The sequence below is a fragment of the Dendropsophus ebraccatus genome, chromosome 4 (assembly GCF_027789765.1).
Source record: "Dendropsophus ebraccatus isolate aDenEbr1 chromosome 4, aDenEbr1.pat, whole genome shotgun sequence".
Lineage (NCBI taxonomy): Eukaryota > Metazoa > Chordata > Amphibia > Anura > Hylidae > Dendropsophus > Dendropsophus ebraccatus.
The window spans coordinates 140,187,609-140,206,096 of record NC_091457.1 but is presented as its reverse complement, the minus strand read 5'-3'; the positions used below and the strand labels follow the sequence as shown (position 1 = coordinate 140,206,096).

The window sequence follows — 18,488 nt, the reverse complement described above, 5'->3', positions numbered from 1 at the left end:
TGAGTCTTGTTAAGGGTGGAGGCCACTGTGAGTGATGATGGTCTCTGTACAATACTGCAGAATATTTTGGCACTAGAGATTAGCATAACTCGAGCATGCTTGAGTCTGATCATTTGGCAATTGAATACTGGTGGCTGAAGAAGTTGGATGCAGCCCAAGTGCTGGAAAGAGTGTAGGCACAAGTGCGGTGGCAGAGATGACAGAGTCCGACTTCAAACAACTTGTAAACTTTACTTGAAAAATGTATCTTGGTGCAAACAGTCCATCAGATAGATAGGTGAGTTGATAGTAGAAACGATAACAGGAGATACTGTAGGAACCGGACAGGAGGGCCCTTGCCTAGTGTACTATGTACTCTGCTGGGATGTGGTGAAGTGTTGAGAAATGTTTTTAAGAATCCTCGTTCTTACATATGGAGTCTAGTTATCTCATCTACCCGCCTTCTGCTGCACAGTGTCGGGTTTCCGTCCTATTGGGATAGTACAAGTCCCAGGTCCCTGCTTTGGGTGGAACTGGCTTGTAGTGTCCTCCCTATAAAGTTGAGCGTCTTGTTAGTAGAGAGCGGCTGAACTTGCACTGTGATCTACTGCAGGTCCAGTCTTGAGTTTGTCTGTCCCTTTTCTAAGGTGGTTGACTGTCCTGTGTTGTCTGGTTTGTCCTCGGCATAGGCAAGGGTGAAGACTCCCTTGTCTCCGGTTTCCCTAGGGGTCTGGTCTAGCAACCCATAAAGGTTGGGAAGCTAGTGTCAGGAACAACTAAATACATGTCCTGCCTGGCTTGCAGCCTGGGAATTAGTTACTATCAAGAAGGAAGTGTATGTGTTGCTAAAACCTACTGTCATCTGCCGCTGTGCTGTGTGAGAGGGACATCTAGTGGTTGGAGTAAGGAATAGCGGCCTCCTGTCCGAACCTATGACACTAGAGTTATACAGTTTCACCAAGGAGTAAGAAGAGAAAAGAAAACACATAGTGAGACACTACACTAGGGAGCCTATGGCTGTATCCATGTTTTCCAGGACTCCTTAGGGCTGCATTCAACTTCATCAGCCACCGGTATTTAAATGCCAAATAATCAGCCTTGAGTTGTGCTCAACTTTAGTTGGCACTATACAAATAAAGGACTTCATATTATTAAAATCTATGGACAATATTGTAATAATTTTTTTAAATTACTGCATTGTTCTTATTAGAAAGGACCTTTTGCTCCATTACTTCTTTTGTCGCCAGCATGATTTCACATACTGTACATTGCTGCCCACTTCGTCCCATTGAGTGTGAAATCCGTCAGATTGGCCGGCTGATGGCTTGGTCTTCAGTCCCTTCTCTTGTCCTAAACTATATTCTAAGCTGATTACAAAGGGTTATCCCAATATTGTAAGTTATCAGCCATCCACAGGGTAGATGATAAATAACTAAATAGGGTCCAACAAGTCAGGAGAGCGGAGGCCCCTTATCTCCCAATTGAAGAAAATGGCAGAGCACATACCCAGCCTATGCTTCATTCACTTCCAAACATAGCCAAGTACAGCACCCAGCTATGTTTGAAAGTTCCATAAAAAGTAACTGGAGAGAACACCAAGCATGAGTGCTACTTATTCATTCACTTAGACAAGGGACATCTGCACTTGAAATGGTGAGGATCTGGTGGTCTGATGCCCACAGTCAGCTAGTTATCCTGTTAACCTTTAATCGTGGAATAACCCCTTTAAGACCTAATCAAAGGTCAACTTGGGTATAGTCATAAAACAACCTAAAAAAATCATTTAGCATTGGAGAGTGGGGCACCATATTATAGATCCACACCATGCACATCCATAATACGACCATACCTCTAATATTATCCCTTTATATTCAACATCCAATTTAGTTTCTACCCCCGAGAATCTCCCATCCAAAGTCTACAAGGACAGAACAAATAAAATATAAAGCTGAAAACAGAAAGGGATGTCTTACCTTCATTATTCCATTCCAGTTATCTCCTGTAGATACTTGAAAAAGAGTCAGGAAAGCCATTCCAAAGTTTTCAAAAGTAGCATGTCGACTCATTCCTTCACACGGGTGATCATCATTGCATACTGTATTAGGAACAGCCAGGGGCACAGATTACTCTTGAGTTATATCAATCCTGGCTTATGCCCGGAAACAAACGTTTTGTTTTCTATAAGTTACTCACCAAGTTTTCCAAACAGCTCGACCCCCAGAGCAGCATAGATAAAGAAGAGAAGCATGAAGAGCAGACCCAGATTTCCCACCTGAAAGAAACAAAACAAGGGTACAAGACTCAATGGGGAGAAGACGTGACATCACAGTGCGACTGCTATGGTAATAAATGCAAGTCCAGTAGTTTTATGTAATAAATTTGTCAGCATATCTATTTATATCTGAGAGGCTAATGGTCCTTTTATACTGAGTGATTATCATTCAAATTTTCACAATAACGATTGCGTTTGAGCGATAATCGGCTCGTGTGAACACAGCGAACGATATAGCGACCAGCGAGAAATCGTTCAATGTGATCTTTCAAAGTTCTCAAATCATCGCTGGTCGCTCACTGATAATTCATAGATCGCTTTGTCTAAACAGTCTTTCGCAGATTCATCCTAGTGTGTGAGATATCCTTAAGCGATCTTAAAACGATCGTAAAAAAGAACAATTTTTTCGAACGATTTATCACTTCGTCTAAATGCCGATCCCCCCCAAAAATGAGGAAACGAGAAACCAGGTTCAAACTTTACTGATTGCCAAGAAGAACCAAAATACTTGTAATCCAACAATTTTTTTAGGTGTGATGGTGGTTTCTAGTTCCTGTTTCCTGTGGCTAGTACTCTGCACATGACTGCACCATATCCACTCAGTTGTCCTACAGCAGCCATAACAGCACTACCAGCACCACCTGGCAAGAGGAACCCTCACACTATTCATGAGTAAAAGAAGCCATGCACTCTCAATAACTGTTGGCCAATCATTCCCTCTCACCAGCTATGTCACCCGGTCTCCCCATATACATGAATGTTCGGCACAGTCGAAAGTTCCCATGTTGTCTAAAGAAAAAGAAGGGATAAGCAGCTAGCAAACACCTCTGATGTTGGCTTATTTGAAATCCAACATGGCTAACCATTCTCTACCCTGGCATCATCCATTGGGAATCAGGAGACCCCAATAAACTCACTGAAGTTGGAAAAACTTTTGTTAAAAGTATTCAAGTCAATGAGTGCCATCACCTCTAGCACAGTGCCGGGCAGCCTACTACCGGGTACCGTATATCATATTTAGAATAAGTCCTATTCCAGTAAGTGGGAAGCTGCTCTGTATAGTGCTGTGCAGCTTAGACAGCCCTGCAGTTTCTGACATGAACATTGGTAGCAGAAGAGGGGCCTGTGTCTCCCCTTACTGTTGCTACTCAATGGAAGTGGTTACATAAATAAAACATGGACACTTTTATGCCAGAAACAGTATGGATCTTTTCTCCAGATTGGGTGCAGATTTTGCAACTCACTTCCATTGAAGTGAATAGAGCTTAAAGGGATACTCCGGTGCTGATAAAAAAAAAACCAATCAAACATAGTTTTTACATTTACCATCCCTCCAGATTCTGTTTCTGTTTAAAATTCCCGCTGTTTGCAGGTCCCTGAAGCTCCAGTTGGTGGCTTCATTTTTTCTTTACTTCCTGGTTTGGGCTTTCCCATGATGCACTTTGTCTCCTGTGATGTTTAACTGACTCTGTAGAACTCTCAGATGGCTTACATCTTGCTCAGCCAATCAGTGCTGGGCAACCTGAGTCATCTGACAAAGGGAGGCTGGCTTAACAGGGCTAAGACCCGCCTCCCTCTTGATGATGTCATTGTCACAAAATGGGGTCAACAGTCATTAGGTAAGAATTAGTTTACTTCACTTCCTGGTGGGGGGGGGGTTAAGGGGGGGAAGATAGGGAAGGGGGCAGATAGGTGATTGAAGCATATTACAGTTATATAGCTTTGTAACGTGTTTCAATTACTGAGAAAAAGCTTTTCGCTGGAGTATCCCTTTAATTGCAAACCACCTGAACTGGTGACAAGAATCATTTCGTCTCTGGAAGAAAGTGGCCATGTTTTTCCAACACTGGATAACCCCTTTAATGACCCAAATGGGCCTAACCAAATTTTGGTCTGGAAACACAACAATGTTAACCCAAAATATTACTTTACTGAAAGAGTAGTAGATACTTGGAACTACTTCCAGCAGATGTGGTAGATAAAAATGTGGTAGATAAACATGGGATGAACATATATCTATCCTAAGATAATAAGAAGGGAAATAATATAGGTGCAAACTAGATGGACCCAGTGGTCTTTTACTGCCGACAATCTGCTATGTTTCTATTATTACAGTAATGCCAGTGATAGCATTCTAATACCGAATCCAGATTATTTGTTTGAACTGTTGGCAGGAACTTTAACATGGCTGAGAAAGGATAAATCTGTCATGGTTTATGCCATCTCACAATGGAATCAGACACATCACATGTTTCAATATTGTAGAGCATCTTGAAAATGCAATCAGACAGGCAAATCATCATCTGCCATAGACCCTAATGCTGCTGGGAATACAGACCAGGGCCATGCAGCTTCGGCAGCTATTAGTGACTTTACGACAGCAAATGGTAAATAGGACAGAAGGAGAAAGAGCGGAAATAGGTCTATAAATTGGTCAAATCTCCCCGCGTGTTTACTGAGGGCCTCGGGGGATTTATCTAATGCATGAGCAAGAATATGAAGTAAAAATCAGCTGCCCCGGTGTAGGAGCAGTGATCTGATTTGAAATCGATATCTTTGTTGTCTTTTTCATGTTCTCTCCGTAATGATCACCTGCCTAAGATTCACAGGACTAAGGCTCACTCGGGGCCAACTCATCCATCAGGAGACTGACATAAATCTCATTACACTTTCTGTCATCCCCAACTCTTTAAAATGAAAAGCATCTGGAGTTTTCATTGTCAATTATGCTGGTGTGGGGAGCCCTGTTCCCTTAGGGGTAAAGAGGATGGTTGATTGGAAGCGATCGATAGTAGATGAAGAGGAGTATTGATCTAATGGTTGGCAGCTCCGCTATGATGACATGAGCCGAAGAAGACAAAGATGAAGCAAGAAACAAAAAGGACTGAAGAAAGAATTCAGGTCAGTACCGTCCACTACGTGATAAAAAGGTTGTAAGAAGTAGAGATGCGCCTAGAGGTATACAAGGAGGACAAGCCCCATGCTTGATCCTGATCTGGCTGGAGATCACTGCACAGTGTTGTGTATTATAAAATCCAACAATACTACAGATACTAAATAGCAAAGGGAGTTTTGTTAACTACTTATATGGGGGCAAAAATTTTGGGAATATATAATATACTGTAAGGCTATAGTCACTACTGAGCTATATGTCTTCAAGGGACTCTGTAGCCACTTTGTCACATTAAACACCACGTGTGATCTTATTATCTGTGATATCTTTGTGTTTATTATCCCTGTTTTGTGTATAGTCGCTTCTTTGTTGCTTCAGTGTTGTGACATTGTTTCTGTGATGTCCACGTACCCATATCCCACCTACCAAAAGTATAAAGTTGTCATATGGCTGAGGAATCCCTCTCATAGTGTCCAATTCTAGTGACCCTGTTAAAACCTGCATCTACTGCACACACTAGGGTATTATGGATATGAACAACAAAACACAGCAATCAATGAGCTCAGGGAGATCAGTGAAAACAATTCTCACCTAAGTACTCACTTGATACATTACCCCTCATAAATATGCAAGAAAGGGGTCCGTGGAGTTGCAAGTCTCGAAACACAGCAATACCCAGATATCCCTCCAGGGAAGGAAAACCTATAGTCAAGGGGTGCCTTCCAGTGGGGAGATCACCAAACCAACCGAATACGTAGCCTCTTAAGTTCCACTCGTTTGTGAGTATTGGGACACAGATAGGGAAATCCCACTCCACGCTGAAGAGGGGAAATACCCCGAAACAGCTCTCTGTGGATGGACGCCTGGCTTTTTAAGTCCCTTGTCATGTTGCAATACTCGCAACTGATGCTCCATGGACCCCTTTTTTGTATTATGGATATGCAATGGTTAATTCTGTTTTGTGGTGCCACTTCTACTAGCTCACATATTAAAGGGGTTGTCAAGCAAGCAAAAGCTGGCTAAAGCTGGCGTTCACTTAATGAAATTTAATATCTTGGAATTAAGCCTTCCGAGATTTAGGGGGAAGGTGGGAATGGGAAGGGATTCTTAGCCGTTTGTGGGTGAAACTACGACCATGCATCATGTCAAATAGCAGCAAAGTTACTCTGATATTGATTTTTTTTTTTGGGGGGGGGGGATTTATGAAGACTAGTGTACCTGTTTTAAATAAAGCCTCGCCCCCATACCCCACACCTCTCAGTAAATGTGGTGAATCTGAGCTTATTGCATCGCAGTCAGAAATCTGCACCAGCTCTGGAGCAGGTGTAGATTTTGCCCATGATTTAAGCCTGCTAGCAATGGAGCACACTATTAGGCTATGTTTACACAAAGTATCTTTTCGTAAAAGTACGTCCGTTGTTTCAAACTTTTTACGTAAAGATACGTTTACTAGTCTTCTATGGAATCCCGGCCGGAGCGTATACATATAGGGGGACATGTATGAAAAGGTGTAAATGCCTTTTTTTAGGCGCAGATGGGGCAGATCGGCGTAAAAATATTTGCAAATGGTATTTTCGCTAACATTTTTTCTGCATCTACCCCGTCTGCGCCACCTTCGCCAGTGTGGCGAGAGGGGGCGTTGCGGGGATACGGCAGCAGGCAGAGGGGGCGCAGCTTCTGCGTGCGCCGCATTTATCATTTTTCCTGTGGAAAAATGATACTGAAACCTATGCCACCTCAGAGCTGGCGTAGGTTTAAAAATTTTCGCATGGACAGGCAATGCGCTTCTACATAAATCCCCTGAGCTCCTAAACTGCGGGGACATTTGTAAGCCCGGCGTAAAAAACGCCGGACTTCATAAATGTCCCCCAAAGTATACACTCCAGCAGGGATCTATCGCGGCGCTGTAGAAAACTGACATGTCAGTTTTCTGCGGCTGCTATTCACTAAAAAAAGCCCTGTTAGTGCACACTATAGAGAGAACGGCTCCGGCCACATGCTCCATAGTGTGCTGTGGGGAGTTCTGATGCGGGCGCACACGAATGCACCCTCATCAGAACTCTGTGGCTGCAAAGATCATCCTACTGCAGTACCGCACTGCAGTACCAGCCGGGATGATCTTTTCAGAGACCGGACGTTCTGTGACCCGGCTGGGTCACGGAACAGCCGGTCTCTTACGATGTGTGAACATAGCCTTATATTGAAAAATTACCTAATTTTTACCTCTTTTATTTTATGGTGTGTGAACATAGCCTTTTATCTTCTTCTATTAGGAGACACAGGAGATCCAAATTTTCTGAAACACACATATATTTACATACCTGTAAAACAATAAAATGGCTGCTCAGCAGCCGTATCCATCCACTGCAGCACAACAAAGGAACGGCAGGCTGCACTCATTTATTATTTCATCTGGTTGATTCCATGTTTTCAATCATATCACCGTGTTTTACATAACAACACAAGTAAACACAATTGCTGGCGGGGAAAGTCAAAATACCTAATCTATAGTGAAAAATTCATAGTGACACGCTCTGTAGAATCCCCATATCATCTGCTTACACATTGGGAGGCAATTTAACCTCCTCCAGGGATATACGTTAGATTTATTAACTCTGTATTAAAGATTTTTCTGCAGCCTGATAGATGCTTTTATGGACTAAAATGTCAATGCATGTGTTACTTATGATTTTATTTTCCAGTCATTGTGCAGCTATAGGACCTATATGTAACAGCGGTAAAAGGTTTTCTGGTTCAGTAAATTTTTTTTCTTTTTTTGTTTGTTAATACATAAAACAGTACAAGCAAAGGTAAGAAACTCTATCATATATATCATATTAGGCTAGGGCCACACAACGTTTTTGCAGTCTGTTTTTTTCATCTGTTTTTGCAAAAAATGGATGGAAAATGGATGGAAAACAGATGCAATTGAGTGCAATGTGTTATGATCAATTTTTTCAATTTTTCCAAAAATAGATTTAAATAAGTAAAAAAAATATTTTTTGTATACGCTAAAAAAACAAAAACACATCTTTTTTTTTTTTTTATAATGGTAGTCAACGGAAAAACAGATTGTACACAATTGCATCAATTTTTCTATCCACTTTTCCATCCATTTTTTTTTTGTTGTTGTTGCAAAAATGGATGAAAGAAAAAAATTACTGTAAAAATCTAGTGTCAACCCAGCCTTACAGAAAATATGTATCAGACTCCCCTCTTACTGCCACGTCTCCTGCCCTTATAATTCACTCCACACACAGGGCAGAGAGATCAGGTTACAGCTGAAGCTCAAAGAAGTCTATGAGAAGGGTGGAGAAGTGAGCAGCAGATAGAAAGTCAGATAGATATTCTTGCTGTTCCGACTGCTTTAAGGCCTTATTACATGGGAGAATTATTGTTCCTTTATAAACAGATTACCTTAGGTCACTTGAACCAATACAAACTGCCATAGCCTCTAAATTAAATTATTCCACTCAAACAAAACTGTTCATATGTCGCTGCCCATAATGAAACTAACAAGTCTCCTTCCCCCAGTTTTGAGCTGCTGCTTTTTGCTGAAGACACAAAAAATTGTGTGTGAGATTTTCCCTCCCTTCCCAGATGGCTGATATAAAGAAAAGTCCCTATCTGCAACTTTGTAGCAACTTTGTAATGCTGGGAGGATTAATTATAATGGATTTATCAGCAACTTGACCTCAGATTAACCTTCCTAGAATTACAAAGTTGCAGATAAAGCCTGCCAGGGACTTGTTTACATCAGCTGTAGTCTCCCCCTTTTAAGCAACTTATATTTCAGCGGAATACCCCTTTAGGCAACCACAGACCCTATAAAGAAATATAAATGGCTACAAACTACACTTCCTCCACCTTAAGCTCCATTTACTTAAAGGGGTTATCCAGCGCTACAAAAACATGGCCACTTTCTTTCACAGACAGCCCCACTCTTGTGTCTAGCTTGGGTGTAGGTTTAGCTGCTTAGTTTTATTGAAGTGAATGGAGCTTAATTGCAAACTGCACCTGAACTGGAGACAAGAGCGGTGCTGTCTCTGAAAGAAAGTGGCCATGTTTTTGTAGCACTGGATAACCCCTTTAAGTGGACCTGAGCTGCAAAACCCATATTTTGTTTATAGAAGAAAAAAGCAGCCAGGCTTTTCTATCTAAGCCTGGATAACTCTTTTAATAAAAACTTCAAGCCATGATCCACTTCCATCAATATACATTAAAAATTTAAGTAAAAAATGTATAGGAAAACCAGACATGTTGAGCTCTACAGTGACATACAGTGCTATATATATATATATATATATATATATATATATATATATATATATATATGTGTTTGTGTGTGTGTGTCAGATTGAAAATGTAGTGACTATACCCGTAATGTAATATGCAGATTGCATCTACTTTGGCACCTGCGGATTGCTGATATAGAGTTGTATTTATCTGTTTTTTTGCATTGTAGTCACAGCAGCACAGCGTGCAAAAAATGTATATCACACTGTATGTAATTTTCACTGAATTGTGGCCGCAGTTCTTTGCGGCGCCGCTTCGAATCCTGGCCGAAGCGTATACGATGTGTATACGCTCCGGCCGGCATCCCATAGAGCAACATGAGGCTAGTCCACTCGTACAAAGTACGCCAGTTGTTGCCATTTTACATTGTGTAAACATAGCCTCACACTGAACAATTAGTGAACGAATGCAGAATTACAGCGAATGATTAACAATGGTTTTGGTGTCAGCACCAAACGAACGATGAACAATTTCTTGTTGGTCTTTTGATATTTGCCTGCATTTACACAAAATGATTGACGTTTAAATTTAAACGATATAACGATAATTTGCACTATAATTGTCCTGTGTAACAGCGCCCTAATGCACACTGGCACAAAACCTAAAGTATATGGCTCCCCATTGTATGGAGACATTGGAGTGATACAAACTCTTGGATTCTATATGATGATTTATGCACTTAAAGGGGTATTGCGGCGCTAAACATTTATTCACAAAATAGCACACATTACAAAGTTATACAACGAATGCGGTAAGTATAATGCACCAACACTTCTGGGTCTAGCGTGGGTGGGGGGGAACACGGGGAAGGGGGCCATTCACATACATAACACACATTACAAAGTTGTATAACTTTGTAATGTGTGTTATTTTGTGAATAAATGTTTAGCGCCGCACTACCCCTTTAAAGCATTGTTTGTTTACTTCTTTTTTTATATACGTTTTTACCTGTATCTATTATAAATATTTATTCCAACATTATTTCCTATCACAAATTCATTACCAAAAGAACTATAAAAAGAATAAATAATTCAAACAGGGAAAGTAAATTATAAAGAAAGAACCTCCCGGTGCATAATTCATCACTGTACAGTCTCCACTTTCAATGACATAAAAAACCATATTAATGATACAACAACCAGGACAGGGAGGTTAGACCTTTCATTACCTGCGGCAGAGCCTGGACGACAGTGTCTAGCAGCGCTCTCATCCCTGTTGCCATTTTCAGTAGCTTTAACACTGTAAATTAGAATCAATTGAGAACACAATGTCACAACGAGGGTTTACAAAGGAACAGCATCACATCTGATCGTCTGATGGTATCATTAGCGGATAGTATTTTGTCTTCTATTATATCCATTTTAAGGCTATAAAGCTAGAGTGAAAATACTGATAATGATAAAAAGAAAGAAATTATTTAGTATTAATCCATCACTTTCAAATGAGTTTTTATTACCTCTAGTAATGCGTAGTACTCTCATGATTCGGATAATGGTGGGATTGATAGGCAAAGCAGCATTGATTTCAATTTCTTCTAAAGTGATTCCCATTACAGAGAGGAGCACGATGGCCAGATCCAACTGGTTCCATCTTCATAGGATAAAAGAAAACACAAATTCATGAACTAAATCATAAATATCATCTAATGGAACATCATGCAGAACTGTTCTTGCTATCCTAAGTCCCTCGCTTGCTCCTCGTTCTCCGCTCACTGCTGACAATACTACACGCGATAAAAGCAAGTGAGTAAGTGGGGGGGGGGGATGTGTGCCCATTGGAGATAGTGGCAGTCTTCTGCCACCGCTCCTATTACATGGCCTGACGGCAGCAGGTTGCTGGAAGACGTTGTAGGACAACGATCGGGCAACATCGTGCATATCGATTGATCGTTGCTTTTTATTACACTAAGTGATTATCAGCCATAATGGTCGATAATCGGCCAAATACAGCCAATTATCACCTTGTATAATAGGGTCTTTAGGCTGGGGCTTCACAGTGATTCCTGGTCTTTCCAGCCTTTTTGCCACTGCAGGGGTCATGGTCGCCGTTCTTTGTCACAACAGTACACTTTGTCACAACAGTACACAAGTCACAACAGGACCCCATTCACTTGTATGAGGGATGCAGTTGCCCAACCAGGCACTGCAACACAGCGGTTCCTGGTCACATGACTTGGAATTACCATGTAGCTGAAAAGATATGGAGCGAAAAGGATATGAGCGAAAGTTTGGGTTCACAAACCGATTGGCATTTGAACCCCGCTGCCTAGAGAAGGTGAAAGCAACCTGAGGACTGCCTGGAAAACATGGATACAGACTAGGTTTTCCAGGCAGTCTTTAGGCTACATCCACCTTCTCCAGGCAGTGGGATTCGAATGCCAATCCTGTGTTCCTGTGAGCCCAAACTTTTGGCAATTTCGCTCAACTTTAATTGTAAGTCAATAGAGTCCTTTGCTCCTGTTGGGATCCATCATACATGGAATCCAGTCCAATGTATAACTATAAACAACAAGAAGCAATAATCATAACCATAAAAAAGATCAGCTTTGTGGGATCTAATATGGCCAACAATGGTTACTGTTAGTGCAGAAAGCCTAGAACACAAACAAAGGAGGTTAGAAGAGAAAGTTCTTGTAATGCTACGTAGTTGCATAAGTGGTGGTCATGTCCAAATCTTACCCCTTTCTGAAGAGATGTTTTCAACCTACTCTTCTACTTTAAAATTCCCCAATCTTATAATATCCCAGCATTTGCAATTCTGGATACACATCTCTCTAAAAATTCCACCCATTTATAGAACAGTATTTCATCTCATTCTTCTAGCCGCCAGGCTTACTGTAGCTCAAAGGTGGAGATCCCCCAACTCCACTATCCATCTAAGAAATAATATGTTGAGTTAATCAACAATTTCATAACAAAACTAATCTAATACTCTGGAAGTTCCTCATTTGTTTAAAAAATTGGCTCCCCTCCTCAGTTGTAACGGTTCTTTTGTAGCCCGTGTTTGTGGGCTGAATTTTTTATTTTGTATACTTATTATAAAAAAAATAGTAATATAAAAAAAAAAGAAGAAGAAGATAAAGACAACACTGTTGAGTTATAGATTTTTGAGTTAGTTGAGTTAGATTGTTTTAAGTAATGAAATCGTTTTTCATAGAATTTGGAAACTGCCTTGTAGGGTTTATAGTGCTTTTTAATAAATGTAGCTGCAAAATCATAGAACGTATGATTGGAATATGATGACAATTAAAGTTTATGTTGGCATCAGTCTATGAGCCTTAGAAACCTTTTCATCTTCCCTCAAGACGGAAAACCGCTCAACAAAAAAAAAACTTAATGGTGAGCGGTGCGAGGAAACAAAGACTTTGGCAAAGTCAGTTCTGTCTGTTATATCTTCCCACCTCTGTATTGGACTCTGTATTAAATCCTTTAATTAGCCAAATGTTCTCCGTCCAGGTAGAGGGCAAATGTGCCATATCATGCTGCAGATTGTCCTGATGGTGCGCGAAGATCAGCAGGCAAGACAGCTCCTCGACCAGCCTTACACAGAACATGCTGAGCTCATCAAACAAGCCCGGGGCTCCTCACTCTGCTGCGTACACCTCAGCTAATTACACCATTCACTGAGATTGGGGCATCATTAAAAGAGTCTGCAAAGTAATCTCTTCCACCACCCCATGTATGCCCCGCTGATCAGGCGCACACATGACTCCAGCTTAATTACAGTTCTTTCAATATCTGCCTTCAGAATCCTGAGTTCCAGTTAGTTAGCATAGGCAATCACTAGGCACTGTCAATATAGCCAATAAAAGCCTAATGATGATATGAATAAAATATGCAGGGACAAGATAACCTGATCACAAAAAACACCCAGTTGGATTCTGAAAGTAATTACATTAAAAGATGTGACATGGACCGAGGGGAAGGAGTAAAAAAAAATCCTAATGAACTATATCTCCTATAATGGCCAAGAGAAAACAGCTTGGAAATAGTCATTGTCAGTATAACTTGCCTACAGTCTGGTGTTATACTTTATTTAATGCAGTTCTTCATGGCTCTGTATTCCTTTACATGCAGGAATGTTAAAGGGAACCATGAGACTGTTGTCCGATCAGTAGCGGGAAAAGTTTATATAGTTTTTTTTTTTTTGAAAGATTTAGAATAACTTGATCTAATGGATCAGTGCTGTATTATGTATACTACACTGATTTGTATGATAGATCAGTGTAGTTGTATTAGAATTCTAATTACTGTTTTAAAAAAAACTAATGCAATTGTGATTTTTAATTTCACGGTGCAAATAATTTTTTTCCGGTTTCGCAGCATACTTTATGGAAAAATTAGGGCTTGTACGGGTCTGCAGGTGAAAAAATGCAAGCGCTTCGTCCTTTTAAACACAAGGAGGAAAAAACGAAAGTGCAAAAATGAAAATTAGCTTGGCCCTGAAGGGGTTAAAGGGGTTATCTCAAAACTACAAGTTATCGCTTATCCTATGGATAGCTAGATGATTGGTGGGGATCCATCCACCATGACCTCTGCCGATGACAGAAATGGAGGCCCCCTTTCCCCATGTTGATAGAGTAGCAGTGCCGCTTTATTCACTCTATATGGGACTTACAAACACAGCTATATCTAGCCCACCGACACTCCATTCTAAGGAGACCAAAGGCTTCAGTAGAGTAGACCTATTTGCATATTACATAAACTACAATACTGCTACTAGAATACATTATTTTAGTAAATTAATGGAAAGTAACCTCTTATTTAAAAAAAGACAAAATTGACAAATGCATGAATACAGCTATAGGACATAAGGATCTAACATAAGAAAAAAGTTTTACATTCAGAAGACTGAGCTGACAGAAAAATATAACATGACCGATTATTGCTGTTTGATAGTCATAGAAAAATAAAACCTGAAAAGAAAACCTCTCGGGGGTCACATAGCCATCATCTTCCACATAGAAGAGGCCGATAAAAGCACAAAACATAAGATGCACTCTAAGAGAGGTTTGTATCCTCCAACAAAGTAGTCGTTCACCTCTATAGAAAGTATATGAAGGTCAGGGCTGTGTCATATATCGATCCAAAAAGATGTCAAAAAGACATTCTGGAGTCTGAAAGGACCTCAATAATGTAAAGTAGTAAGGTAAGTAAAAAGTAAAGTAAAGACCTTAAACAAAGTCAAAAAGTCAGTAATCTATTTTAAATAGTTTTAAAACATCCCTGTAGATATCAGCTGTGATCTATGTCGCCCTAGAAAGGTGCTAACGTTGTTTGTGTTGAGATAAATGATACACACCCTGCTATATGGGAGGCTTCACCATCCCTTATCTCAAGAAATAATCTGCTTTACAACGTGCAGAAAATCACTTCTCATTTAACGGAATACTTTTTTTGTTTGTTTTGCCTTCTTAAAGGCGATGTATCTGCTATTTTTACTATTCATAACTATATTTTTATCTATTTTCTGATTATTGTACAATATAGTTTTTACCTATTCTGTGTGCCATTATGGGAGCAGCCATTTTGCCTTTCATTTCTGGGAACAGCCGTTCCAGAGTTTTGCTTTATGGCAGCAACATGGATTCGAAACCTCAATCAGAAAATGACTTTTTCTGACTTTGTGTTTTCTGTCTCCAGTTTTATAATAGAGGTGTTACCTCTAGTTGCAATTCTGTGTGTGATGATCACAGATAACCCTACTTTAAGGGGGCCATTTTTGAAGACCGCCGTACTTGAACACTATTAAATTAGGCCCCCTTCCCTGTTTGCCCCACCAGATTCAGTAAGAGGCGCATGATTCTTAACCCCTTCATGTCAGCTATACGGCTATATATTTTCCTGCTGCACATACCCCGTGCAGCAGGAACATATATAAACGTTCCTTACTGTAAAAGGGTTTTAATGTGTGCAGCAGGGCTGTTTCAATGCGATCAGCCCTGCACACATTACTGTCCCCAGGCCCGGGAATGACAGGCAGCTGCTGTCCCGCAACTGCCTGTCATTAACCCCCTTAAATGCTGCGATGCACAGTGATCGTGGCATTTAAGGTATACAGTGACAGGACAAGGACCTGTCACTGACTGATCGGTACCCTCACAGCATGACTGCGAGGAGTTCCGATTAATTGTACCGGCAGGTGGGGATAAGCCACTTACCTCTCAGCTCTCAGGCAGGCTCTATGTACAGATCGCCGACAGTACTGATCAGTGCTATGCTATGGTATAGCATTCATCAGTATATACAATCAGAGCACTGCATATATAAGTCCCCTAAAAAAACAAAAAAAAAACCTAATAAAATGCCCAAATAAAGATTTATATCAACCCCTTTTCCATTCTACTAATAAAAATATTAAAAAACAAAAAAAATAAACATATTACATATCGTTGCGTGCGGAATTGGACGATCTATTAAACTATAACAATATTGCTGGATTTTCAAACAATCTACAAATCCATATATCTCAGGGATAGGTCGTATCAGGAAACTGTAAAAAGGAGAGTAACTAGGGAACCCAAAGCTATTTGATAATAGTAACCTCTCATTTTTGGAGGGTTAGCTACACGTCTGCCTTACAATTACAACAGGTTTCTTTGATTTTACTTTCTGTTTAATTTCTAGTGGAATTTACAGAATATGTGCCAGTTCTATCTCCTCTGCACCTGGACGTGGATTCACATCTCGATTTCAATGGGCATATTTTCCAGCTTGTGCTCATATGAAAGCCATTTCATTCTTCTTGTCTAGCCTTGTATGAGCGCACACAATAAACTATAACAAAATCCTAGTTATGAAAGAGAAAAAGTGTTGTTGTAATCCTTCCAGCTGATTAAACACTGTAAACTGCACAAGGGAGCCTGGAGGTCTCATCCATCCACATGGAGATACCCCGGTAATTACTAGATAGTTAGGCACATGAAGGAGCAGCGCTATTCCCTCAGCTTCCTTCTCTCAGATTTTACAATCTTTTCTTGGTAACTAAAACCATTTACCTTTTCTGAGCTTAAGAACACAGTTGCTGCCCTGGATTTTGTTCTTTTTTGACTCCTCAGCTATTTTATGCCGTTGTATATATAGTACATGTCAGGCCTGATCTGTTGTGACTCTTTTATCCAAGTAAAACCTATTGTTAAAGGGGAACTGCAAAGAAATGTTGTTTTTTTCCCCCCAAATCAACTAGTACTAGAAATTTATATAGATTTGTAAATTACTTCTATTAAAAAATCCTTAAGTATTCCCTGCAGGAAGTGGTGTATTCTTTTGCTCTCTGCTGCCACCTCTGTCCATGTCAGGAACTGTCCAGAGCAGGAGCAAATCCCTATAGAAAACCTCTCCTGTTCTGGACAGTTCCTGACATGGACAGAGGTGGCAGCAGAGAGCACTGTGTCAGACTGAAAAGAAAGCAACATTTCCTGCAAGACATACAGCAGCTGATAAGTAAGGGAAAACTTGACATTTTAAATAGAAGTGAATGACAAATCTATATAACTTTCTAAAACCAGTTGATTTGAAAGAAAAATATTTTTGCTGTATAACCCCTTAAGTGTAGCTTCACACGTACCGAATTCGCAGCAGATTTACTCTGCGAGTTTGTAGCGAAATCCGCAGCGGATCAATGTATTGTGAAGGTCTATGGGGTTACATATCCACAGCAGAAGTTTCATTCCACTGCGGACATGTAAGCCGACCCCTTTAACCCCCGCAGCCCCTGGCCCGGAACATATATTACCTGCTCAGTGCCGCCACATGCGTGAGGCTCCCGGCTCCCCTTGCTCCCCATTAGCCAATCAGTGGACAGCAGCACTGATTGGCTAATAGGGACTGAGGGGAGCTAGGAGCCTCACACACAGCCGCGGCACTGAGCAGGTAATGTATGCTCTGGGACAGGGGCTGCGGGGGTTAAAGGGGTCGGCTTACATGTCCGCAGTGGAATGAAAATTCTGCTGTGGATATGTAACCCCATAGACCTTCACAATACATGGATTCGCAGCGGATTTCGCTACAAACTCGAGTGTTAAAATCTGCTGCGGATTCGGTACGTGTGAAGCTACCCTTAACCCTTTTCCGCACGAGGACGTAACTGTACGTCCTCACGCGGGTGCGGGCGTTCAGAGCGGGGCCGCGCGGCGACCCCGCTCTGAACCGCGGCGGTTCCTGGTGCCACTTGTAGCCCGGGACCGCCGGTATAAGCGGGCACGGTCCGATCGCCGTGCCCGCCAATACAGTAATCAGATGCAGCTGTCAAACATGACAGCTGCATCCGATTACCGGATGCAGCACTTCCCTGGTGTCTAGTGGCGGAGATCGCTCCTCCGGGACGTTGTCCCGGAGGAGCAATCTCCCTGTCTGATGCCGGCCGGGGACTCGTCCAAAACGGCGCCGTCCCCGGCTCGGCACTCGTTTGTATTCGGCTTGGTATCGCCACGTGCGTAATCGCCCGAACTATTAATTAATCACATTTCTGATCTCGCACGGTAAACGGCGTCAGCGCAAAAAAATCCCAAAGTGCAAAATTGAGCATTTTTGGTCGCATCAAATCCAGAAAAAATGTAATAAAAAGCGATCAAAAAGTCGTATATGCGCAATCAAGGTATCGATAGAAAGTAAACATCATGGCGCAAAAAATGACACCTCACACAGCCCCATAGACCAAAGGATAAAAGCGCTATAAGCCTGGGAATGGAGCGATTTTAAGGAACGTATATTTGTTGACAATGGTTTAAATTTTTTACAGGCCATCAGATACAATATAAGTTATACATGTTATATATCGTTTTAATCGTAACGACTTGAGGAACATGCATAACAAGTCAGTTTTACCCCAGGGCAAATGGCGTAAAAACACAATTTCACCAAACTTTTGTAGTATACTTTATGCAAAAATTAAGCCTGTCATTGCAAAGTACAATTAGTGACGAAAAAAATAAGGGCTCATGTGGGTCTGTAGGTGTAAAAATGCAAGTGCTATGGCCTTTTAAGCACAAGGATGAAAAAACAAACACGTAAAAAACGAAAATTAGCCCGGTCCCGAAGGGGTTAAGGT

General features: G+C 41.1%; 1 protein-coding gene across 1 annotated transcript in view; it reads right to left on the bottom strand.

The window, feature by feature from the left end:
• The window catches only part of CACNA1I (calcium voltage-gated channel subunit alpha1 I), a 495,446-nt gene that overhangs the window by 52,066 nt on the left and 424,892 nt on the right, over positions 1–18,488 (bottom strand). The window contains exons 28-31 of the mRNA XM_069968882.1: positions 10,897–11,030; positions 10,609–10,679; positions 2,173–2,251; positions 1,953–2,074 (exon numbers count right to left, since the gene is read on the bottom strand). Of these exons, the coding sequence (XP_069824983.1) occupies positions 1,953–2,074; positions 2,173–2,251; positions 10,609–10,679; positions 10,897–11,030 (406 nt within the window). The remainder of the gene's footprint in view (positions 1–1,952; positions 2,075–2,172; positions 2,252–10,608; positions 10,680–10,896; positions 11,031–18,488) is intronic.